The following is a 24,916-nucleotide window of genomic DNA, read 5'->3' on the forward strand; positions in this document are numbered from 1 at the left end:
AGTGTGGTGGGACAACAGGTCTGTCACCAGGTGCTGGGCCATCCGGCGTTCTGCACAGATGGCTTTGCCCAGTATTTTACTCACGGTCCTGAGCTGGGCCGGACGTCCCGAGTGCGTCATGTGGTGGTCACAGGGCGCTGCAGTGTGCGTGTGTACGTGCGCACGTGTGGATCCCCTCCCCCAGGGATGCAGCCAGGCCAGTCTCATTCAGTCTCCTCTTTACTGTGGGTGTGGGTGTCACTGTCACTGCCACAGCCACTGGGAGGGACACACAGCTTTAACCCCCGTGTGCTTAGGGGAAGGGTGGGGGCATTCAGGGTTATAAAACTAACTATATACACAGAGGGTCCTGGGAGAAAGCCACCCTGAGCACACGTGTCTGGGCACAGTGGGGGCTGGGGGCTGGAACTCAGGCAGGACGGACTGGGCTTGTGGAGGGGCGGATGGGCATGAGCACGTGAGGACATGCTGGGAGGGCTCGGGAGGTGGCACAGACATTGCCAAGGCTGCTGCAGGGCCTCGAGCAGCTTGGCTGGGTGGCAAGCTCTGGGTCTAACAAGGTTCCTCCACTTTAGGGTTGGGCCCTGTGAGAGCCACCCCCTCTGCCACCGACCTTAAAGTCCCGAGTGGAGAGAGAGGCTGCAGGACCAGCCTCATTCCCCACTCACGGGTGTAACCCCTTTCTTCACTCAGTCCTCAGGTCTGGAGGGCACCCAGCCTCTTCAACAGGCCAAAGCCCAGGGTGCCTCTGTGGGCTGGGAGAATAAGGCAAGCGGAGCATCCACTTGGAAGGCCTGGGCTGTGGAGGGTGCTGAGGGGGACCCAGTACCCCTGGCAGAAAAGTGACAGCCCTGGTCTCAGAGAGGAGGACTGCCATGGGGAAATGTCTCTGGGACACCCCATCAGGGTGGAGACATCCCCAACCCTCAGGCATCGCCCACAGAGATGGGGAGGCCACCGAGGGCTCTCCACGGAGATGGACTGGCACTTAGGGACCATCACAGACCTATCACCGCAGTGACTTCTATAGAGACAGAGCCTGGTCATCAGGGAGAACCCACCCCCTGCTCCCCGAGGAGGACGGTGAGGGGCACCGCGGTGGTGGGGCCCAGAGGCGGCAGTCCGTCCTCTCAGGTGCAGATGAGTGGCGGCCCTTAGCTGACGCGGTACGTGGACGTGTTCTTGGGCTCCGTGCTGGGCACACACCAGTCGCCGGCCTCCTGGATGGTCTGGTAGTGGCGCCAGGCTGACTTGTTGTAGACAGGCAGGCGCTCCACCGAGTCCGTGGACAGGGCCTGGGGAGTGCCAGGGTCAGCCCCTCCTACCTCCCTGTGCCTTGTCCACTCCTCAGCAGACCACCCCACCCCAGCTCAGCGGCAGCCCAGCTGCCAGACACGGGGGCCTGCAAAGACCCACGAAAGGGTGGTCTCTCCTGTGTCCCCCTCCTGCCCATTCAAGAAAGCAGCTCCCTCTAAGGGAGGGAGAAGGAGAGGGAGGAGGCTGGGCTGTGTGACCCTGAGCAAGTGACCGACTCCGGGCCTCAGTCTTCTCTCCTCTGAGCTGAATGGCAAGATCTAGGGTGTCCCCTTCCTTCTGGGTCTAACAAGTCAAGGGTTCCCAGCACCATTGTCTTAATCATAGACCACAGACTCCCCTAAATTCCCTGACAAGCTGTGCATGTCTGGGGGTTGAGGGTTCTTCAGGTTGAGGAACTGTAGCGTTGCTTGGATTCTCAGAGTCTGGGGCCAGGGAAGGATTGGGGGGGTGGAAAGGAAGGCTCGCAGCTGGCCAAGCCTGCCCAGGTCCCATCAGCAAACCTCTTTGCCAGCCGGGCTCTGCAGGAAGGGCCCTCACCTTGAGATAGATGACAGCGTCGGTCCCAAAGCCTTCCATGGAGAAGAGCTGCAGGTCTCCCTGGAAGTACTTGGCGTAGAGGCGGGAAATGGGGAGCCCGTAACCAAAACCAGCCTGCAGCGGGGCAGGAAGGCAGTGAGGATGAGGAGGCTGGCAGGGGCCTCCTGGAGCTGCAGGGACTGACGCAGGGAGGGAGGGGTATGGAACTGGAGTCACACGGCGGGGGTCCCAGAGCTGGAGTGGGGAGGGGACATGCGGGAGGGGACACTGAGGCAAGAAGTGGGTGTGGGGTGAATGAGGGAATCATGAATGTGGGAGGGAGGCTTGGGCAGGGAGAGAAGCTCCGCTTAAGGGCCAGGAGGTCAGAGCGGGCCCCATGGCTCCTTTGAGTCTCAAGTTCTCTAACAGGGAGGTGCTGACAAGTTGGACAACACTTGAGAAAGGTAGAAATTGGGGGTTTGGGAGCCACAGAGAAGAGGGAAGATGGGGGAAAGGTGACAGAGAGACATCTGACACAGGTGAGATGTGTGCAGACTGGGAGATGCGGGAGGCGCGGGGCCCAGATTCAAGACAGGTGACTGTCATAGACGGCCACACAGGAGCTGAGTGAGCAGGGGGAGTGAGGAGGAGAGAAGCCTCCCTCAGGAGGTGGGAGGGGCTGGGGTGAAGCCATCTCACCAACGGCGTCCCCCCGGTGCCAGGCTGGGGGGTGGGTGCTGTGGAGTACATGTAGCTGAAGAGTCGCTCAATCTTCCTCAGGGGAACACCCCCACCTCGGTCACTCATCTGGGAGAGAGGGGACGTGTCAGGGATTCTCTATAGCTCAGTTTCCCCACCCTGCCCGGTACCCTGACCTTCTCATGGTCTTCCCCACCCCCAAGATCTGCCCACCATGTAGGAGAAAAGGAGAGCCCGTCGCCTGGCAGGAGAGAAGCCCCCACTACTGCTCGCTGGTCCCCAAGGTCAAAGGGTCACATACCTTGATGGACAGATCTTCCTCACCCAAGGCCACCATGACCTTGATGGGTGGGAGAATGAGGCTGGACTCATGGCTTTCCACAGTCGCCCGCATGGCATTCTGTGGAGGGGCAGAGGTAAGAGAAGCATGGGAGAAGCCAGCCCTACCCACGCTCCCCGCAAAGCACCAGCTCCCAGCCTCCTCACCTTGAAGAGCTCAAAGAGCATGTGGTAGAGGTGGGAGGGGACGTAGACCATGTGAATCGGCTGTTTGGAGTTGGCTGCTGCAGGGCAAGTCAAGAACAAGGGTCAGGAAACTGTCAGGAGGTCACCGCTCAACCACCTTACCCAAAGGAGGCACCCCTCCCACAAGGTTCTAACTGAGTACATGGCTACCCAGCGAGAGACTAAATCCCCAGCCTCCCTTGAGCTGCGGTAGCCGGTGACTCATGGAAGTGATGCATTCAATTCTTGGGCCCTGCTTTCCACACCCTTGTTCTCTTCCTCCAGGCTAGAATTGAATCAGGGGTGGGGAGCCAGCCCTGACCTCCCCAGCTAGAGGCTGGCGAGAGGGAAACCTCCCTCTTAAGTAAGCCACTGGTATTGGGGTTCTAGGAAAGCAGCCAAGCTGATACACCATCTAACATGCCCCTCCTCCCCATCCCTGTTGAGTTACCCCATTTTATTTCCTTCCTGTCACTCGTCATGATCTGAGATGGTCTTGTTTATTTACTTGTTAATTGGCTGAAGGCCCCATTTCCCAGTCTTCACAGCACCAAAAAATGTAAGCTGCATGAGAACGGTGACCATTTCTGTCTTGCTTACTCTTTCATTCATTCATTCACTCAATTTCTTATTTGCTTGAGATGAAGTCTCGCTCTGTCACCCAAGCTGGAGTGCATTGGTATGATCTCAGCTCACTGCAGTCTCAGCCTCCCGGGTTCAAGTAATTCTCCTGTCTCAGCCTCCCAAGTAGCTGGGATTATAAGCATGTGCCATCATGCCCGGCTAATTTTTGTATTTTTAGTAGAGACAGGGTTTCACCATATTGCCCAGGCTGGTCTCAAACCCCTGACCTCAAGTGACTGGCCTGCCTTGGCCTCCCAAAGTGCTGAGATTACAGATGTGAGCCACTGTGCCCCGTCCAAATATTTATCAAATGAATTAATAATACAATAATAACTCTGCTTCTCCCCTGTCTAGAAAACAGTCCATCTCCTCACTCCCCATCTCACCTTGCCCTGCTGTGTCCCCAGCCCCAAGACAGACACACACATAGCCACGCTCACTCACCATTGATCTCCTGGATCTCCAGGTCAGGCGAGGCCATGTAATACTTGTCACACAGGAGCTTAGCCATGTCGTAGGCGTCTGAGAGAAGATGGGGTCATTCAGGGCATGGGTGGCCCACCCAGCAGGCAGTCCTCTTGACATTGACACTGGGGACCACCAGCATTAAACCCATAGCACCCCTCACTGAGGAACAAGTCACCCTCTGGCCAGGTAAGCTTGGAGGGGTCCCTGGGACTCCTCTGCGGGCCAGGCACTGTGGGAATGGCTCACCTTTGACCACCTCAGAGACGTTGCAGTTGGGGTCAATGCTGCCAATGTGTTTGGGATGGGCTGGGTTGGTGCTGCCGTCAAAGATGAGGGCTGCAGGCAGGAAGGGAGGGTGCTGTTGGCTGGGCTGCAGTCTGTCCCAGCGCTCCCTCTTCCCCTGGGCTCTCCCCTTCTCTCTACTTTCACCTCCAATGCCTTTGTAGGCTTCAGTCCTAAAGCTGCCCCGCTCCCCTGCTTCTGTCCTCCCTTCCCTGACCCCTGACACCTCCAGCCCTGGCTCAGGCCGTTTTTAAACCTTTGCGTTGGACCTTTGCAAACCTGAAACAGATATCTTTTCAGAGGTCTCTCCCCACATCACATCTCCACATTGCATTTATTCTTTTCTTTGACTATAACATTCTAAGAGAACTCTTACCACCTTGCTTTGGAAATTATTTGAGCATGAGGAACTTGTTTCACTTATGACTGGCTACAACTTCTCAAAAATCATAGTGAATCTTCCTGGAATAAGAAACTCTAAACAACAAATTGTTTTTGAACATAATGAGAGTTTTTATGAATACTAAATTAAACATTCTTTTAAAGATGTGACATAATTTTACATTTTGCAAACATTGAAAACAAAACGTTTTTGAAATGGAAAATGAATGAGAAAGAAAAATTTTATTTTTCCATGTCGGAGCTATTAACTCCAAAGTTACTGGAATAACTACTCAAAGACTCCTTCTGTGGGGTTCTGAAGAGTGGCCTAGGTCCCCTCAGCAGCCCGGCCCTGGGTTCCAGCACCGCCCCCCACACCCTGCCACCGTGGCTGGCACCCACTGTGCTGGTTGATGAGCATGCGGATGGAGATGCGGCTGAGGTAGAAGCGGTCCAGGAAGTACTGGATGTTCTGGTTGGAGACGGGGTCATCACCATAGGTGTCCTTGTACTCAAGCACGCCTTGTGCCATGGTGGGCACCACGTCGTTGTGCCGGTTCCGGATGGTGACCAGGGCATCAGTGAACCTGTGGGGCAGGGCAGGTGTTCACATGGTACACCCCCAGACTCCCCTCCGTTTCTGACTCCCCTCTCCACAGTGTCTTCACCTGCTCCACCCTTCCCCATCTGATGGACTCCCAATGCCCTCCCTGCTCCTCCCAAAGCCCACTCTGATTTTTTAGCCGCCTGCCGGCAGGCTTCCCATTTGAAAGCCCAGAGTTCTCATCTTCCCCAGGGCAGGGCCTGGGTCTTGCCCACCAGGCTCAGGGAACAGTGAGAATGGAGTCCATGTCTCTCCCATCAAACTTGGGGCTCCCTGAAGCAGAGTCTGTCTGCCGTCTCAGACTGGATGTTCCTGAGGGCAGGCGTCTTTTCTTCCATCCTGCTGTACTTCTGCCCCAGGGGCTGCAACCCCAGATGCCCCTGGCCAACACCTGCCTTCCTTCCCCACCCAGGGCCCCCACTCACTGGCTCAGGGTACGATGGTCCTCGGGGTCCTTGTCCAGGAACTCCATTATGTCCAGGAGGCTCTGGACATACCTGTGTGGGGGCGGGAGGGGACACAGCCTCAGCTTCAGGTGGCTAGCCCCTCCTCACCCATTTCAGCTGGGCCTCGCTCTTGTCCTGCTCCCATGCGGGCCCCACACAGAGCTGCCCACAAGCTGCCTCACTATTTTTCTTCATCCATTTCATTTGTATGTGAGTCTCCCTGACAACCCAGTCAGTTATGCAAGAAAACTTCAAATGTGCTGGTCCCCCGTTTAGCACCTTTGCTTTGGAATCCTAGAATAGTCCTCTCAGAAGGGGCTTGGAGATGATCCCATCCAAGAGGCCTCACAGATCAGGAGACTGAGGCTGAGATGGGGTGGGGAGACTGGACCTAGCGCCTGCAGTGGGGGAAGGCAGGCAGGTGCATCAACTTCTCTGAACCCCAGCGTGGAAACGGCTCCTAATGTTTCTCCCCCCGGGGTACTGTTGCATCCAGTGGGACACAATGGCAGAGGGGCCGGCACAGGGCCTCCCAGAGTCACCCCTGACAGAGTGGCCAGCACAGGGCCTCCCAGAATGACCCCTGAGCTGGGGTGCTCTGGGCCAGGCACCTGCCTAGGCAATTGGATTCTAAAATGGCAGGTGGGAAGGACCCAAAGTTGGGATAGGTGTGCCTGGCTCTGTCCCCAGGTGGGGCTGGGGCCCATAGAGAGTCCAGAGAAGCTCACTCTCCTGCAAAAGGCCGGGTAGGAGTAGGTGATGCCCTGCCGCCCCTCCCATCTACAGGCCTGATGGGGAGGCCAGTTTTCCCTTGGCTGCGAGAAGAGCTTGATGCTCTAAAAGAAGCATCAAGAACCCCTGAACTCAGCCAGGTGTGGTGACTCACACCTGTAATCCCAGCACTCTGGGAGGCGGAGGCGGGTAAATCACCTGAGGTCAGGAGTTGGAGACTAGCCTGGCCAGCATGGCGAAAACCTGTTTCTACTAAAAATGCAAAAATTAGCCGGTCATGGTGGCGCATGCCTGTAATCCCAGCTACTCAGGAGGCTGAGGTAGGAGAATTGCTTGAACTGGGGAGGCAAAGGCTGCAGTGAGCCGAGATCGCACCACTGCACTCCAGCCTGGGCAACAGAGCAAGACTCTGTCCCCCCCAAAAAAGAAGCCCTGAACTCAGGGACAGCAGCAGGCCTCCTTCTGCAAGGGAGTCAGGCCCACCTGTGGTGGCAGATGGTACCGAGCTGGAGCCACTGTGCCCCATGCCCTGGGGAGCCATGACCTGTTTCCCTGCTAACATGCCCAGTCTGTGGCTTGTTCCTTTGGGGAGGGCAGGAAGAGCCTCTCTCTGGCAGAAACACTTATAACCAGGAGGAAGGGGGGGCTGCCTAGAGCCCTGCAGCGGCGAGGGCCCCAGGGGCCCAACAGTGTTTCTAGAAAAGGCCCTACCACACGAGGACTCATTCCCACGTCCACAGTGCTCTGACCTTCACTGTAACCTGAACAGGTACGTCAGGCAGGAATCAGTCCCACGCACAGCCTCCCCCAGGGAGGCGTGAAGAGGCCCCATGGCTAGTAAGTGGGATGAGGAAGCCCCGAGTCTCCAGCGCTCTTGCCACCCCAGGGTGCTGATTCTGCTCGACTCTCACCTCCACGCTTCTGTTCACACAGTGCCCTCTGCACTGTGAATGCCTTGCTAGGAATGCCTTTCCCCTTAAACCTAGCGTCTGCTGCTCTCACTCTTGCCTGGCAGAGAAGAGAGTGAAAGAACGAGCTCTGGACCCAGAACTGGCTCTTTAAGCACCAGGAGCTGTGTGGCCCTGGGTAGGTCAAGGAGCCTCTGTGGGCCTGAGTTTGCTCGTTAGGAAAATGGGGATTGTGATACGTATTTACTGCTTTGCGGTGAGAATTCCATGTGATGATTAGCACAGTGCCTAGCACATAGTGAGCACTCTCTAAATGCTTGCTCTTATTATGGTTGGTGGCTCAAACATCGTGGACAGCTGCGTGCATCCTCTGAGCCCCCAGGCGGCATCTGATACTCTCCCACTGCTTGTAGGCTCTGAACCACAGCATGTTTGAGCCCCTATGCCCTGGAGACCTGCCCCACTGCCACAGGAAGGGGGCTGTCTCAGGCCCAGAGCTAACCGCCCACCCCTCCCTACCCAGAGCTCTGCACAGAGCCGGAGAGGAGGAGCTGTGGCTGCTGAGGGCGCTGGGGGCCCTGACAGCAGAAAAGATCAGCCTTCATCTCAGCCCCCAACACCATCCCTGCCACCCCACCCAGCAGATGATCAGGCTGGCACTCCTAAGACCTGTCTCCCTGGAGAATAACATAGCGACCACTAACGCCCACCTGTGCCGAGTCCCACACAGGGTCTCTCCTCTGCCAACAGCCCTGATGAACACAAGGTATTTCCCTTTTTTTGCAGATGAGACCAGCACTGAGAGGTTAGGTGATATGCCCCAGGCCACACAGTAAGCAGCAGGCTGGGATTCAAACCCAGCTCTCGCAGACTCCAAGTCTACACCACGTGGCCAACAGCCGACACTGGCCCTGACGGTGATGCTGCTGCTGATGGTGATGGTGGCATTTACTGGGTACCAATGGCCAGGTCCACCCTGTGCTTCCCTCCTGCCCCACTTTCACCTCCGCAAGAACCCCGGAGGTAGGCACTACTGCTGGACCCATTTTACAGATGAGGAAGTTAACACGCAGAGCTGAGATTCTCTCTCCCAGGCCCACATGGCTCCGAATCCCTTGCTCCCTAAATGCACCCAGGATAGACCTTCATGCTCATATAATTCTTAGGGGAGAGAGGGCCTGCATGCAGGCAGTGCTAGGGGCAGGTGGGGAGAGGAGGGAGAGGAGACCCACTGCAGTGTGGGGCCTGGGACCCCTTCCCAGGGGGCAGGTGGGGATGAAGCAGGTGGGAGCTGGGAGGCTAAGCCACTTCCTGACTGTGCTGGTCGGTGGGTGGGGGTGGGCACGGTCAAAGTCCCAGTCTCACTTAGGGAGAGTGCCCCAGCTGCTGGCACCACCCCTTTTGTGGCTGCTCAACAACCCTAGAGGGCAGAAATGGGACCTGGTCATGTGGCCACTGAAGTGGAGCAAAGGGCACTGGCATGGAGTGACAGCGGGCAGCGCCTGCCAGCCTCTCTCACAGGGCCAGGGCTCCTCCAGGGCAGGGGGCCCAGGCTACTCTTAAAATGGAGGGGAGAGGATGAGGATTTTCCCAGAGGTCCCTGGCCTTGCCCTGAAGCCCCTTAGGGGCCTGGTACACCAAATGTCACCCTTGGGCCGGTTCTCGGTCCTAAGAAGAGAGATTGGGGATGAGTGGTGTTGGCCTCTGGGCTGCCCACCCCTTGCAGGCCAGACAGAATATATAAGGGAGACCTGAAAGCAGTGGTGCAGTGACAGAGAGGCACCAACAGACGGGAGAGGCACTGCCCCCACCCCTCCCCGGGCCTGCAGGGAGGCTGGGGTCTTTGGGCCTGCTGACCTCTACAGTAATCAAGGCCCCCAGGAGTCCCTTGGTGAGATTCGGAGCTCCCAAGCCCAGCCCAAGGTAATGTGGAGGTCCACCCAAACCCTGCTTTCCAGGGCTCCGGAACCAGTCTAGAGCCCCAGGATTGGGAAGGAGGAGGTGTGGGATGCATGCAGAAGCGAGGGGCCTTGGTGAGAGTGTGGGGCTGAGAATGGGCGGTGGGGGCGGGAGCAGAGGGTGAGCGAGTATGGGAGGAGGGCCCTGCAGCCCCGTGTGGGAGCAGAGGGGGTGCTGAGCCAGCGGGCGAGTGTGTGTAATTGTGTGCATGTGGCATGTGCGTGCCTGTGGGTGTGTGTGAGGGTGTGCCCTGTGCACTCATATCCACAGCTGCTGGCGAGCAGGGTGTGAACAAGGGAAAGGCTGGGGAGGGGGTGCTCGCTGCACCTGGGGGAGAGGTGGCGGTGTCCTGCCTCCGGAGCCTCTGAGCCAGGCAGGTTTGGGTTCCGCTGCTGATTGCGCCCTAAAGAGGCCACCGAGTCCCTCAGGTCCCCATCTGCAAAATGGGGTTCACAGGAATAAGCACCTCGTGGGCCTGGGTGTACAGAAAAGGAGATGATGCCTCGAGTACATGCGTAGTAAGTGGTCGGTTCTGCTCCGGCCATGCAAGGAGCAGCTGACGGATTTGGAGAGCTCATCTGGCTTTAGCAGGTCCTGGGCACCCAAGCCACACCCTCTGTGTGGGGTCCACACACCTTGCTGACAAGCAAGGGAGGTTTGTGCGAAGGTGCCGGCCATATCACCTCCCACCTACAGCCCCCACAAATATCCTGTTAGTGATAGCAGTGAGTCATTGTCATTTGATTCTACTCGGCGGCTCCTGCTTAACCCTGCATTTTCTGGAAGCACATCCCCACGACTCCATGCCTGGAGAGGAGACGGGGTTGTTCCTTTCGGTCTCTAACAACACCAGCTGTCAACAATTCTGTAAAGTGAGTTCTGCTCTCCCACAGACTTGCAACATGAACTTGGAAATCTCTGACTCCACATCACCGCCCAGAACGCAGGCTCCCTTCTTTCCCTTCAAGAATCCAGTCTCCATATAACAGCTGGGTTCAAATCCCAACTCTACCATCTACTCACTGAGTGATCTCAGATAAGTTTTCTTCACCTCTCTGAACCTCAGTTTCTCATCTAGAAAATGGGATGATAGCAAGGACTACCTCATAAGGTTGTGAAGATGCAATGAGTTAATATGTGTAGACACTTAGGACAGCTCCTGGGACACAGCCAGCCTTTGGAGGTGTTTGCTTTTGTCATTATCATAATTTATTACTACCTTGCCCAAGAAACCACACCACAGTTACATCATCTGTGGGCTGGAGGTGTTGCTGCCTGGCAGCCTGGGGACGTGGCTTGTGTTGGTAGAGTTCTGCACACTTTTCACATTTAGCACTGGCCCTTGGCCCTTACAAACACAATGGGTCCCCATTTTACAGATGAGGAAGCTGAGGCTCAGAGATGCCATATGGCTTGCCCAGGATGAAGCTTCAAAGTCACGCATGCCGAGGCCAAACCTGGGACTTTCCCTCCCAGTCCAGTCTCCACCAAAACAGGGCCCACTATCGCAAGTCTGTCCAGTTGAAATAACGTATCAGGGTTATTTAGAACCAGGAATTCTCAGCTTGCCCACAGTGACTCTGCCTAGAACCTCTCCCCAGCAGAGTAGAAACTCCATTTCTGTGACCACAGATGAACCATGACCACTAATAACTGCATCTGCTGAGGGTTCTTGTGTTTTCCAGAAAAGAGGGTTTGCTCCTTACTCATCAGACTCAGGCTAGAGGCCCTCTTGCCAAGCTCCCTGGTAAAGTCTCCCTTCCTCCTCTCAGGCACCTAGAACCTGCCCACCTCCATCGTTCCAGCTGGCAGGCTGTTCCTCCTGGAGAAAGAGGTCTCCACTCTCTCACAGGCAGCCACCTCAACCCTGTCGGGAAGTCCTTCTTGTCCTCACACTGCAGTCTCTCTTGCTGCAGCCAATGCTCACTCTCTCTGGAAACATTCTTGGCAGGCTGTCTCTTCAGCATGTTGGGATGCTTTAGCAATCCCTCGGCCTGCTCTCCTCTAAGCTGAATCTTTCATTGAGGAAGTGTTCTCTCTTGTCTAACTTCATTCCCTCCCACTGTTACTTGACATTACTTGCAAGCTTTGTGGAAGAATGTCAGGCCAACCCCTTATCTGCGTCACTGATTTTTCAGGAAGGGACTCTGCAGGGGCCCCTGGGGGAGTCATGGGAAGCTCAGCAGCCCAGTGCCCTCCTCCTGCATCCCTCAGCTCTCCCAGGAACACGGTGTCCAGGGAGGGGCCTGAGAAGTTCTGCCCTGAAGTCAGGGACCAGGTGGAGAGGCAGCCAGGTCAGGCAGCCGGATAGAGCCAGAGGAGGGCCAGGGAGAACAGATGGCACCTTCTGTCTCCTTCCCACCACTCCACACCACCCACGGTGGGAAGTGTTGGTTGGCTCAGAGGTCCTGGACCTCCGAGAGGCAGGGCACAGCAAGGGGTGACCTGGTTGGGTTCCATGAAAATCAGGCTCTGTGCCTCATGCCTCCGCCCCTTCTTCACAGCCCACACTAACAGCACAATCTCCAGAAAGTCAGTTCCCAGCTACATTAGCCAGGCCCCTTCCTGTCTCCACACCTTTGCCCAGCCTATTCCTTTAGCCTGGAATGCCCTTCCCTTCCTTGTAGCTCTAAGCTTGCCTAGGTACCCTGTAAGGTCCAGTGACAAGCCACCTCCTCTGCATGTCCATGGCAACTGCCCCACAACGTGTCATTCAACAAACATTCATGGTGTATCCACTACACTCCTGGCCTTGTGTGTACAACACTACCCCTCACCATATCTCATTTAATTACAATAAGCCCCATATCCACAGGTCCGTGCATAGAAAACAGTGCAGAAAGGCACCACTACATCTGATGAAACTGAGCTGTGTTCCGTTAGGGGGTGGAGGGGAGTGGCTGGCAATTTCTTCTATCTACTATTTTGCGTTTTCCAAGTGTCAAGTGACCCTGTTATACTTCCACAATAAAGGAAAAGTATCAATATTCTTTTAAAATAATGTTTGGATTCCTAATTTAAATAAAACGCACTCTTCGGCAGCTCCCTGCTCCTAGCACTATGCTGGACTCAGTTCACCCTGCCTGCGTATTATTTTTCCTTCCAGATCACAGGCCCCTGAGGGCAGCTGCTGTGACTTCGCATGGCTTTAGGCTCAGAGTACATGTGGGTACGTGCTCCTGAGTCTACAAGGAAATCACAGCCATATCATACTGCAAGTCCAGAAGAACCAACAGAAGATTTCCGCACGGGTGCCACCAAAGTCAATGAGGATTAGCTATTTTACATGCCCAGTGACAAGGGACACCCTTGTTTATTCTTCATGTGACTGGCCTTTGGCTAATTTCATCCAGTTACTTGAGCTCTTGCGTGAAGCCTGCTGAGCCTTTCCCTCTGTTCCTGCTGCAGTGCGCAATACACTTTTGGTCTTTGCCCCTCCAAAGCTCTGCGGGAAGGCACTGTGCCATCCCTGTGTGTATCTGAGTATTTTCCAACATCCAAAACAGTCTATCTTGCAGCTTGGGTTGTATAGTTTATTTGAAAACTTGCTTCTTGTTTCTGTTTCCCAAAAAGTTACCCCCAAATAAATACTGCCTAACAGCCACTCGAGTTCCAGCACTAGGCTGGTAGCTAACGCTGACATCAGCCTAACTTGGGGTTTTGGCTGTGAAAACCATGTTTTCCTGGGTGGATCCTGGGTTTCCAAAGAAAGGTGGGTGGTAAGAGGGCTACACATGGAGACTAGGAGCCTGACCTCAGTCCTGCTTTGGCCTCACATTCCCATGTGACCCTAGGCAACTCCAAGCTCTTGGGGCTTTGGTGTCTCCTGTCTGTCCCCACCCCACCCTCAAGGCTGCTAAAAGCTTGGAGACTCCATCCCTGAGCCTAGGCACACTGGCGATGGAGTGGGAGGTGCAGGGACGGAGCCAGGGGTCTCACCAGCTCTGCACCAGCTGCACAGAGGGTGTGCTCAGCACCCGGTCGGGAAGCAGGTTGATCTCCTTCATGATGTTGGCCAGGCGCACAGGCAGCTCCTGCCTGAGGAAGGTGAAGGAGGTTTTCTCACAGGCATTGCTGGATCCTGACAGGAGAAAGAGACGTGAGCCACAGAGCCACAAACTATGAAAGCCAAAGGATGTCTCGGCCAGGTCAGCTAAACCCTTCATTAACTGGGGGTTCAGAGAGCAACTGACCTGCCCAGGGGCACACAGCAAGGCTCCCCATCCCCTGCAGGGCACAAACACCTACACCCTGTGCCTAACACTCCAGGGGGTGGCATCCTCTCCTCACCCCCAGCTGAACCCTGCTTGCCTTTAACCACAGTGGACAGGACCACTACTGGGCCCATTTGGAAATGCCTCTGGCCTCAGTCATCTCACTTCTCTTTCCTCCCCTCCCAGCACACTCACTTTGAGGGGCTGATCCCGGAGGCAAAGGAGCCTGGGGAACCCATCCCTGCCTAGGACTGGGCTCTGGCTGAGGGGGACTATGGCCAGACCACCACTGCGGTGTCCCAATATTGTCTCTGGCCAGCCCACCTCACCCAGCCTGGCCTGAATGCCCATGTGGGGCTGCTGTGTCTTAATGCCCATCCATGAGGCAAATGGGCCCAAGAACAGGAGTCCAAATGCCACGGTCCTTGTCTGGCATCAAGATGGAGAGGGTGGGGGCCCGAATAAGGCCTTGGCCCAGGGTCAGAGGCCCTGGGTTCCAGTTCATCAGGCTCTGCTTGCAACTCTGTCACCCAGGCCATGCCATCATCCTTTTGAAGGTCTCAGTTTCTCCCATAAAACTACAAGTTGACCAAACTGTACTGTGAGCCCCCAACAGCTGTGGTGTTTCTGTAATGAGGGTGCAGTTTGTGGGGACAGCGGCTGGGGGCTAGGAGTGGGCCCAGGAGGCTTTCCTACATGGGGGAGGCTCAAGACTCAGACAGGGCAGGGGTGCAGGCAGATGAGTCCTGAGGAACAGGTGCCCTGTGTCTCGGCTGCCACCTCCCTGCTCCCGTCGCACCATTGATGCAGCTGCACCCCAAGCCAGGCACTATCAACTCAACTCTTGAGAAACTGCCCCCCACCCGCAGTTCCCAGCTGGCACCATGGAAATAACACGTAGACAGACAGGGCCCACACAATGCCCGTTTCACCCGCCACATTGGCACAGCCTCCCTCCTGCCCCAGGGCCACCCCCAGAATACTGGTAGTGGGCGATCCTGACCTAGCAACCCTGGGGCAGCCAAGGGAGGTATAGGCGGCTTGACTCCACATCACGGTGCCTGGGGCCCCTGCCCAGCTCGGGAGAGGCTGCCAGGCCGGAACAGATTTGATCTTCAAGTGTCCTTGCCTACTGGGGCAGCTAGGGTCCAGCTTCTTCTGTGGGTGGATGCCTACCAGTCAGGGCACTCTCTCCCGCTGGCATCTTCTGAAAGAGCCCCCTTCCCCACTGCCCAGGGGTGTCTGAAACCCTTCGTGCCCAGTCCAGGTCTCTCTCCAGACGGCTGCACCTCTCAACCTTGCCTCCTCACTCCCACCAACAGACCCCCGGTTTCCTCTGGTGGGAGGAGGGGCTCCTACTCCTCCAGTCATGAGGACAACTCCCATTAACCTTTTAGCGTCTGGATACCACCCTACTCCCTTCCTGTAGTAATATCGCAGCTTCACTGCCCCTAACTCTTCAAGACCCCCCATGAAGCCAAGGAAGAAACCTCGGGACCGTCCTTGTAAGTGCCCCCCCATTCCCATCAACAGCCCAGTCGAGAGGCCCCGGCCGGTCCCTCCTTCCCCATTAACTCTTTCCTGTCTGTACCTTTCCAAACAACCCTTCTCTGTCACTCGGGGCCTTTCTTCTCCTCTGTCCCCCCTGGCCCCCGGCTGCCCCTCCCAGCGCCCCGCGGGCCTCCGCTGCCAGCCGCCTCCCGCCCACTCCGTACCGAAGTCCAGAAACTGCTTCATGGACAGCGGGGACGGGGAGAACTTGCTGAAGTGCTCTATGTACTTGGGCGCCCCAGCCAGGGACGCATTCTTGAGCAGCGCCCAGACCCAGCGCATGGCTGCGGCGGCCGCGACTCGGGTTGTGGTCCCTGCGCTGGCAGCGCTCGCGCACCGTTCGGCCCAGCGACGCGATTCGGCCGCCTCCTCCCTACCCTTGCCCTGGCGAGCACTCCAAGGCCCAGCCAATCGGCTCGTCGTGGCGCCTCGACGTCGCCAATGGCCACTCACAAACAACTCCGGGAGAACCAATAGCTTTCCGCCCCGGCACGTGGCTTCCCTCCAGGCCCGCCCCCTTAACCCACGCTTTGCCTGAGCGGCCTGTTGTTTTGGGGAGGCTGCGCCGAGATCCCACCTCCCCTGTGTTCACGCGTCCCTTTCCTCCCGGGGGCGAAGCCGGGGTTAACCCCTTCCTTCCCAGAGCCCCGCCAGCCCTTTCGTTTCCTCTTCCACGCCTGCCTTTTCCTCGCTATCTCCTTGCATCTCCTTCACCCGCCGGCTCCTTTTAACCCTTCCTTTCCAGAATTGTCTAGGTAGCTTTCAACCAATCCCTTTCCTCCAACTCAAAGGTACCTGTTTCACCTGTCATCATCTTTACCTGCCCTCCCTTAACGGGTCTTGGGGATTCCCAGTCCAGATGACAGTGACCCAGACTGCGAATATTTGCAAAATTCGGAACCAGGGTGCAAGCCTATACGAATCCGTCCCGTATATGTGCAGCCCACCCACTTCCACAAAGATCCGAGCGGCTCAGGAAAAGGTGGAGTTTGCTTTTCCAATTGAAAAACATCCAGAGTAAAAACCGTCACGACTAGTGGCGGTGGAGGCGGCAGTTATCGTCCATGCCAGTTAACACTTTCATTTTATTATATAGCTCATCTGACCGAACATAAAGCCTTGGACATCTAGCGCGACCACCTGAGAAAGCCACCTCCTTCGCACCGGGCTTCCTTAGAGCAAGATCCCAGGAGGTGAAGTGTCTCTGGGTGGCCGGGAACCCGTCCTTCATCAGCAGCCCCGCTTCCCTTGGAGAAAACGTGATGCGCCCTCTTGTGGCCGATCGTGGGCTTAGGGCCCGACCCGCCACTTTGATGCTTTCTTTGCTCGGTGACATTAGCCTAAAATGTGTTAGGCTTTCTGCTGGGAACAGAGAACACAGACAGGATCAAGAAATGGCCTTTTTCCTCAATGATTTCATTTCTACGTTTCAGAGATAGCTACATAAGTAAATAATTAGCTATAACTGAATATGATTGTAATATAGACCTCACAAACTTCGCAAATGGAAGGGCCTCTTAGCTGGAAGAATAATAAGCTATATGCCAGGCACTGTCTGCAGACATTATCTCATTTAATTCTCTATTTTATTATTCTTAGCCTCATTTCATAGATAAGAAAGCCAAGACTCGGATCATTGTCAACTGCAAATCTGACCTTATTACTTCCTTGCTCACAGCCTTTCAATGGGCTATTTTTTTTTTTTTTCGGATGGAGTCTCACTCTGTCGTCCAAGCTGGAGTGCAGTGGCACAACCTTGGCTCATTGCAAACTCCTCCTCCCAGGTTCAAGCGATTCTCCTGTCTTAGCCTTCCAAGTAGCTAGGATAACAGGCGTGTACTACCACACTTGGCTAATTTTTGTAATATTAGTAGAGACAGGGTTTCACCATGTTGGCCAGGCTGGTCTTGAACTCCTGAACTCAAGTGATCTGCCCACCTCAACCTCCCAAAGTGCAGGGATTACAGGTATGAGGCACTGTGCCTGGCCACCAATGGCTCTCATCTTCTTACCGGAGCCTTTCCGGTTGTCACACAATTGGCTTTTGCTTAATTCTCCAGACTCCTCTCTCTCCATTCCCCCACGCAGCTCCCAGCCATGCCTGTCTGCTGCCTTGAACCAGCCTCTAATCTCTAAGCCACTGCAAATGCATCTCTTCTGTCTGGATCATTCTTTCTTCCCAGCTTCACCTGCCCATTCTTCAGGTCTCAGCTGCTTAGGCATCCCTTCCTCCTGGAAGCCTTCCCTGATCTTACCAAGCTGGGTCATAGGCTCCCTTCAAGGGCTCCTTAGATCTCCTGATCTTAGCAAATATTTGTAGTCTGGGTCACTGTCATCCAGACTGGGAACCCACAAGGCCCCTTAAGGGAGGACAAGGAAAGATCAGGACACGTGAAACAGGTACCTTTTTGAGGAAAGGGATTGGCTGAAAGCTACCTGGACAAATCCAGGAAGGAGGGGTTAAAAGGAGCTGATGGTAGCTCTTATCAATTGAGTGAAAATTGTTTGCTGACTGATCTGTTTTCCTGCTAGACTTTAAGCTCCATGAGGGCAGGGCAGGTGTTGTATCTGTCTTGTTCACTGCTCTATCTCCAGCATCAGGCAGTGCTCAGCATGTAGTAGGGAGGACAGGGTGAAAAAGAAGACACGGTGAGCAGGGGAGCATACCGCAGAGATATTCCAGAGAACCACCAAACATCCAGTGGGCTAGCAATTAGGACGTGATTGATGATGCTGGTGAGTGCAGTTTTCAAGTACACAGAAGAATATATAGAATATTACGTACAAAAAACCTGGCCCTCACTTTGGGCGGCTGAGGTACGAGGATTGCTTGAGTCCAGGAGTTTGAGACCAGTCTGGGCAGCATAGCAAGATCTTGTCTCTACAAAAAATATAAAATTAACTGAGTGTGGTGGCAGGTACCTATAGTACCAGCTACTTGGGAGGCTGAAGTAGGAAGATTGCTTGAGCCCAGGAGGTCGAGGCTGCAGTGAACCAGAGCCATGATCGTGCCATGGCACTCCAATCTGGGTGACAGAATGAGACCCTATCTCAAAAAAAAGAGGCCTATTTCTGTGCCTAGCAATAAATGGTAGCTATTGCTGTTATTGTCAAAATTAAAGTAACAAGGAAAAGACCATGGCCTCTAAGGCTAGGTGTAGGAGAGGGAAAGAGATTTCCCATGACCCTCACCTTAGGCTGGACTTCCACAATGTGGGCTCTGTGCTTGGATAAGAATTCCTTCTGCAGAGCCTGCTGCAGGGTGCTAACAACAGTGGTGTGATGTGGTACATCATAGTCAAGTTTAGTTAGGTAATGCCGAGGTAAACCGCACCCTGCCCCCCGATTCCCAAATCTCCCACTGTATGTGTAACATGGGTTGGTGGGGGACTCTCCAAGGAGCTCAAAAAACTTGGCATTGCAGAGGGTTCTTTTACAGCGGGCATTGCTACATCTCTGCCAGTTATGTTTCTTTCATAATATGTAGCTTATGCTAGTTCTGAAAATGACTTATCCTCAAGAGTGTGTGTGTGGGGGGGGGTCTTCCTCAAGCAGTGGCTGACAGGAGACTGGGGGGTCTGTGAAACTGGCCAGAGGAATGTGTAAACACCCCTGTCTTAAGCAGTAAGTGGCTGTAAGCACAAGACTGGGCCAAGCTTTGACAACGCACACGTGTTATGCCCAAAGAAGTGGATTCCAGATTCTAGAAAATAAAGTGTCGTCTCCACTCACTGGGTTCTGAGAGCCTGGCAGCTCCGGGCAGGGGCTACGGTTTTCCTGGGGAAAGTGGACATTCCATTGTCAGTCACCCTGGGAAGGGGCAAATCCAGGCACAGAAAATGAGGAGGGGGAAAGGGGCACACATTGGGCCCCGAACCCTGTTGTGAGCTGAGCACTGGTGGAGGGAGGTGGGGCAGACAGCTGCCACCACGAGGAGGCTGGGAGGCACCCAGGCATCAGGTGGGCCTCCCAGAACAGCCTGGGTCTGTGAGCTCTGAGCATATCTGACCTGGCTTCTACCTCTGGGCTTCTCTGGGTAGCAATTTCCAGCCTCCAGTGAAGTCTTACCAAAGTTCACAGCCTTGAGGAAAACTAACAGAAGGACCTAGGCCACGCTCCAGCTCACAGAGGTCACAGGGGGAACGGCCTTACTCCATTCCCCAGGCCTGTGTGGAGGGGACAAACCAAGGGCAGAGGAGGAAGCTGCTTTGGGAACCCCGGACATGGCAGGAAGCAAAGTGAAGGCTTGATCCACATGCTGTGGCCGTGTAAGCCAGGCGCTCAGACACTCCCAAGGAGCTTCCAAAAGACCAGAGCTCTCAGCTCCTGGAGGCTGAACATTGTGACAGTTCAGTCTCTGCAGGCTTGGATCAGTGGTTTACCTTCTGATCTCTTCTTGGCGCCTGGTGGTGGTTGTGGGGAAACCAAGGCAGAAAAGCAGTCCCTTATTTGAATTCAGCCTGACTGAGGGCTCTCCTCCCCCCACAGCCTGCCAGGACTGCCTCTTCCTATAGCTGAGTAGCTTTTGCCTCTTCCTGACCCTGCATGTTGCCACCTCTGCCTGCCTGTTCCTCCCCAGGGTCAGCGCACTGTCCTCCAAGAAGGCGTTCTGGGTTCCATCCAGGTCCCCCAGGGCTCACCCCTCATGACAGACTCTTAGATGGGAGGATTTCTGAGAGCAGGGGCCGGCGTCACCTCCATCAATCTTTTTTTTCTTTCTTTGAGATGGAGTCTTGCTCTGTCGTCCAAGCTGGAGTGCAGTGGCACGATCTTGGCTCACTGCAACCTCTGCCTCCTGGGTTCAAGTGATTCTCCTACTTCAGCCTCCCAAGTAGCTGGGATTATAGGCATGTGCCACTGCACCCAGCTAACTTTTGTATTTTTAGTAGAGACAGGGTTTCGCCATGTTGGCCAGGCTGGTCTCGAACTCCTGGCCTCACGTGACCCACATGCCTTGGCCTCCCAAAGTGCTGGGATTACAGGCGTGAGCCACTGCACCCGGTCACCTCCATCAATCTTTACCCTCAAACCCGCAAGTCCCCAGACCTGGCTTCATCTACCTAGGTGTTGGCTGGATGGTATCATCATCCATTGACCCGGGGTTGGTAAAGGCTGGGGAGTGGGTGGAAGCAGATGCAGCTGCATACAAACTGGGAGCTGTTTATTGGTTGCCGTGAGAAGCCTATGTACAAAGAAGGCACGAGGAGGGGGAGAGCACTCCCCTGCTACAGTACCATGGAAGGGGCTGGGGGTGGGCCTGCCAACAGGCAGGGGTCAGGAAAGGTTTTCTGGAACTAGCCTTAGCTTCTCAAATGGGCCTTGGGACACAGCCCATGGGGGAGGGGACAGAGCCAGGCTGGCTCTGAAAGCCAAGGATAGCTAAGAACTCCACCTCTAGGACCCCAGTGCATGGCCAGCTGCCTGTTCTACATTCAAGCGTCGCTCCCTCCGTGGTCTTGTAGGGTCTCTCTGGGGCCTTCTGAGGCTGGCTGGTAGTGGTGAGTCAGAAGTGGCATCTCCTCTGTATCCTCCCAACATCTGTCTGGCCCAGAATTGGTCCCCTCCTCTCTGTGGCGGATCCGCCGTGCCCCCAGGGCAGTCCCAGCACAGCGAGCCCAGGCTACCTCGCCATTTGCCTGTCTTTGTTCGTTCCGACTGCACTCCCTGCGAGTTCGGTCTGTGGCCAAGGAGAGAGGCTTCACAGAGATGCAGGAACGAAAGCCGTTCTGGGACCTTCTTTCTAGTTCCTTTGCTGTTGGGTAGAGCATGTCAGGTCCTGCAAGTGCCCCCATGGACAACCTTAGGCAGGACCCCGGCTCTCTGGCATGGGTGGCAGTGGGGGCTCACCAGCCGGGGCTCGGGGGGCTGCTCCCTGTCAGTAGTTTTGACAGCAAAGTCAATCCAGTGACTGTGGCTCAAGATGGATCCAGTGTGAAAGGGGGAAGTGTCACCACATTGCAGGGGCCTTTTCCTCCCGGCTCGGGCCGGAAGCTCTTTGGCTTGTTTTGGTGCAGGCAGAGGCTGAGACACGGCGAGCCCATGCACCATCCATGACGTGCCAGCACAGTCCACAAGCAGTGGGCCCCACGTGTGTCTAGGGCACAGGACCGCAGTGTGCTCGGCCTTGTAAGGTCCACAGCGCTGGCCCTCCTGCAGGGAGATCCCCAGGGCCAGACAGTATGTGCGTGCACTTGACGAGGTGTATGTGCCTAAGCCTGCCGCTGCCAGCCAAAGGCGATGGCCCCTGTGGACTGTCAGAGGCATAACTTATGATAAATAGGAAAAAAGGGGATACTGGGGGAGGAGGGGGCGGGATCAGGGAGGATGTCAGTAGTATCGGTCCCGAGTCTGCCAGCTGGTCACCCAGTGCTTCTTGGTGGGTAGGGTGCTCCCTGGAGGTGGGTAGCGCTCCTCCTCCCGGATCCGCACCGCGTGGTACTTGGGCATGATCTGGTAATAGCGGGTCCTCTTAAAGAAGTCACACTGGAGTTGGAGGGAGAAGAGAAAGAACATTAGCGTCCAGAGTTTGAGCCGCCAGGAAGGAGTGCCAGGCCTCTCCCCCTCCCACCCAGAACTCCTCAAAGCCAGAACTTTTGACGGAACACATCCCATCTCCCTGCACTGAGATATGGAGAATGAGTTTCTCCACCCCAGGCCCCAGAGGAAGGAGGAGTTGAGGAAGGCAGAGAGGAGAGGAAGAGGCAGATGGAGATGGAGGGCAGCCGCAGAGACAGTGGATGGAATGGCCAGGAAGACTGGCAGTCTATGCTAATCACAATGTTGGGAGTGGGTCCACTTGTTATCCTGGAAGGGCTGCTCAGGAGGAAACAGGCTAGTTCCCAGGAGGAGGGTCTCTACTGCTCCCCTCCTTCCCTAGGGGTGGAAATGCGAGCGTAGAATTATTCTGCACATGCCTGTGGTTTAGAGATGGGGCCTGGCCTTGCCCTTGACCTTGTTCCAATCCCCAGAAAGCAAGGTCATCACAGAGAGGGTTTTATGGCTCCCTGAAGGGGTTCCAAGTCACCAAGGGGCTCAGGGGAAGGCTGATGAAAGCCAGACCAGGGGGCTGGAGGGAGAGTCAGAGTGGCCTGATCTTTGAGGTGGTGGTGGGGACAGAATGAGGTCAGAACAGGCCCATAAGGGAAGAGGAGCGGACAGGACAGAGTCAGAGGCCCGCCCAGCTGTGGGGCTCGGGGAAGGGGGCCCGGAGGCCATGTTACCCAGGTGGGCCGGGGATGGGGGGCTGCCCCCTCAGTAGTCGTCGGTCAGCCTCTCTGTCTCTGACGGCTGGCTCTTCATCTCCGCCTTCTGCCTCTTAGCTTCATACAGGGCGCGAGTGCGGGCTCGCTTGAAGAAGCCGCACTGCGGAGGGGAGGAGGTGGGGATGGGCCATCAGGGGGGCGCTGGGCTGTCCTCACCAGCAGCACTCGTGGACTGGGGCTTAGGGCTGGGGAGCCTGGGGGCTGGGGCTCAGTCCCAGCTTGGTGGTGTGGTCAGAAGCCAGAGCTCCTGGGTCCCCCTTTCCAGCTTGCAGCTTCCCCCACTAACCCAGGCCGGGGGTGAGCCTGTAAGCTGGTGGGAGAAGGTGGAGAGGACAGGGAGGAAGGGCGGCGGTGAGATGGAAGGGAGGACCGGGATGGTGAGAGGTGGGTTGGAGGAAGGGCTGGTGAGTGTGCTGGTGAAGGTCCCGGAGCAGGAGTGGGGCTGGGCTACTAACCTTCCACAGCAGGAGAATGATCAGCCCCAGAAGCAGCAGCCCCGCACCCACGGCCACCAGCACCAGCCACAGCTCGATCTCAGCCGGCAGCTCCTCCACCAGCTCCGAGTCAATGTCCACGGAGAACTGCAGAGGGGAGAGGAGGACTCAGCCCTCCTTAGGCCCGCTTAGGCCCATCCTCCCCCTTCCTATCCCAGCTGGGCCCAGGCACCCGCTGTTTGTCCTGCTGCCAGTAGGGGGCAGCCTGGGACTGGAAAAAGTCTCTGCCTGCCTCACTAACGGTAGGTCCAGTGGTCCTTCCTGCTTCTCCCAGGCACAGACTTGACCCCAGAGGAGCAGCCTCAGATCTCGGAGGTGGCCTGGAGTCTGAATGTGTGACCTACACCTCTAGGCCTGGGTACCAGCTCCTTCCCTGACGAGCTGTGTGACCTTGGACAAGTAATTGCACCCCTCTGAATCTCATGCTTTCTGCTATCTGATGAGGGGGATCATAATGCCTACCTCATAGAACAGCAGAACGGCCAAATGCAGGGGTGCTGGAGCCAGACTACCTGGGTTCTAGCCCAGCTTTGCTATTCATGAGCTGTGTGACCTTGGCAAGTTACTTAACCTCTCTGTTGTTCATCTGTAAAATGGGAATAATACCTATCTCATAGGTTGCTGGGGAGAATTAAGTGTGTTTGATATAAGAAAACTGCTTACAGCAACACCTGCTACACAGCAAGCACTCCATAAATATTCACCAAAAAAACCCCACAAAGAATTCATAGCATATAGTCCCATTCTTTTTTTTTTTTTTTTTTTTTTGATAGAGTCTCGCTCTGTTGCCCAGGCGCAATCTCGGCTCACCACGAGCTCCGCCTCCCAAGTTCAAGTGATTCTCCTGCCTCAGCCTCCAGAAGAGCTGGGATTACATGCATGCACCACCATGCCCGGCTAATTTTGTACTTTTAGTAGAGACGGGGTTTCACCATGTTGGTCAGGCTGGTCTCGAACACCCGACCTCAGGCGATCCGCCCACCTCGGCCTCCCAAAGTGCTGGGATTACAGGCGTGAGCCACCGTGCCTGGCCGATAGTCCCATTCTTTTTCTTCCCCTACAATGGAGATAAATATGGATGTGTGTATATATGAGTTGTTTTTGTTTGTTTTTGAGATGGAGTTTTGCTCTGTTGCCCAGGCTGGAGTGCAGTGGCGCAACCTCGGCTCACTGCAACCACCTCCTCCCAGCTTCAAGCAATTCTCCTGCCGCAGCCTCCCAAGTAGCTGGAATTACAGGCATGCACCACCATGCCCATTTAATTTTTGTATTTTCAGTAAAGATGGGGTTTCACCATGTTGACCAGGCTGGTCTCAAACTCCTGACCTCAGGTGATCCACCTGCCTTGGCCTCTCAAAGTGCTGGGATTACAGGTGTGAGTCACTGCACCCAGCCGTGTTTGTTCTGACTATACATGATTTTCACTTCTTTTAAAATTATTTTGATGATTTTTTTAAAAATACAGATGATATAAAGAAAACTAAAGGTTCCCAGTTAGATATATAATATATATCCATGGCCGGGCGCGGTGGCTCAAGCCTGTAATCCCAGCACTTTGGGAGGCCGAGACGGGCGGATCACGAGGTCAGGAGATCGAGACCATCCTGGGTAACACAGTGAAACCCCGTCTCTACTAAAAATACAAAAACTTAGCCGGGCGAGGTGGCAGGCGCCTGTAGTCCCAGCTACTCGGGAGGCTGAGGCAGGAGAATGGTGTGAACCCGGGAGGCGGAGCTTGCAGTGAGCTAAGATCCGGCCACTGCACTCCAGCCTGGGTGACAGAGCGAGACTCCGTCTCAAAAAAAAAAAAAAAAAAAAAAATATATATATATATATATATATATATATCCATATATGATATATTGTAAATATATTTAATATATTATTAAATATAAATATGTTTAATATATTATTAAATAATATATATTAAATATATATTAAACATTAATATATAT

General features: G+C 55.2%; 2 protein-coding genes and 1 long non-coding RNA gene across 16 annotated transcripts in view; 1 reads left to right on the forward strand and 2 right to left on the reverse strand.

Annotated features, from left to right (window-relative positions):
• Positions 1-201: 201 nt before the first annotated feature.
• Positions 202-16,187, reverse strand: PDK2 (pyruvate dehydrogenase kinase 2). 9 transcript variants are annotated; one of them, XM_028836382.2, is made up of 12 exons: positions 16,026-16,187; positions 14,658-14,812; positions 13,380-13,521; positions 5,821-5,892; positions 5,194-5,378; positions 4,375-4,464; positions 4,105-4,182; positions 3,019-3,095; positions 2,834-2,932; positions 2,533-2,640; positions 1,855-1,968; positions 202-1,295 (listed from the first exon to the last, which is right to left on the reverse strand). In XM_028836382.2, the coding sequence occupies exons 3-12, from the start codon at positions 13,445-13,447 to the stop codon at positions 1,155-1,157; spliced, it is 1,032 nt and encodes a 343-aa protein (XP_028692215.1). In that variant the 5' UTR covers positions 13,448-13,521; positions 14,658-14,812; positions 16,026-16,187; the 3' UTR covers positions 202-1,154. The 9 variants fall into 9 exon arrangements, with proteins under 9 accessions (XP_028692215.1, XP_014974811.1, XP_077827353.1 ...); XM_015119325.3 differs by lacking the exons at positions 14,658-14,812; positions 16,026-16,187 and adding an exon at positions 15,370-15,569; XM_077971227.1 differs by lacking the exons at positions 14,658-14,812; positions 16,026-16,187 and adding an exon at positions 15,370-15,569 and having other exon boundaries at positions 5,821-5,919; positions 13,336-13,521.
• Positions 14,788-18,937, forward strand: LOC144335601 (uncharacterized). The gene is made up of 2 exons (XR_013406548.1): positions 14,788-15,159; positions 16,302-18,937. It is a non-coding gene; the product is annotated as an uncharacterized LOC144335601 (long non-coding RNA).
• A 1,412-nt stretch (positions 18,938-20,349) lies between these two features.
• The window catches only part of ITGA3 (integrin subunit alpha 3), a 35,377-nt gene continuing 30,810 nt past the window's right edge, over positions 20,350-24,916 (reverse strand). For 2 of the 6 annotated variants that reach the window (XM_077971220.1, XM_015119326.3), the window contains 3 exons: positions 22,923-23,048; positions 22,426-22,567; positions 20,350-21,688 (listed from right to left, as the gene is read on the reverse strand). In XM_077971220.1, the coding sequence (XP_077827346.1) occupies positions 22,457-22,567; positions 22,923-23,048 (237 nt within the window). In that variant the 3' untranslated portion in view covers positions 20,350-21,688; positions 22,426-22,456. Of the gene's footprint in view, positions 21,689-22,425; positions 22,614-22,837; positions 23,049-24,916 lie in introns of all 6 variants that reach the window. The other 4 variants (XM_077971219.1, XM_001095554.5, XR_013406546.1 and 1 more) reach the window with 3 other exon arrangements.

This window comes from Macaca mulatta, chromosome 16 (genome assembly GCF_049350105.2).
Source record: "Macaca mulatta isolate MMU2019108-1 chromosome 16, T2T-MMU8v2.0, whole genome shotgun sequence".
In the NCBI taxonomy this organism is placed as follows: domain Eukaryota; kingdom Metazoa; phylum Chordata; class Mammalia; order Primates; family Cercopithecidae; genus Macaca; species Macaca mulatta.

Excerpts from the sequence above, each read along its gene's own strand:
- PDK2 (XM_015119325.3), bottom strand. The coding sequence starts at position 15,487 with ATGCGCTGGGTCTGGGCGCTGCTCAAGAATGCGTCCCTGGCTGGGGCG. Across the intron at positions 4,183-4,374 it reads CGTCTCTGAGGTGGTCAAAG|ACGCCTACGACATGGCTAAG; the intron begins GTGAGCCATTCC and ends ATCTTCTCTCAG. Across the intron at positions 3,096-4,104 it reads GGAGATCCAGGAGATCAATG|CAGCCAACTCCAAACAGCCG; the intron begins GTGAGTGAGCGT and ends CTTGCCCTGCAG.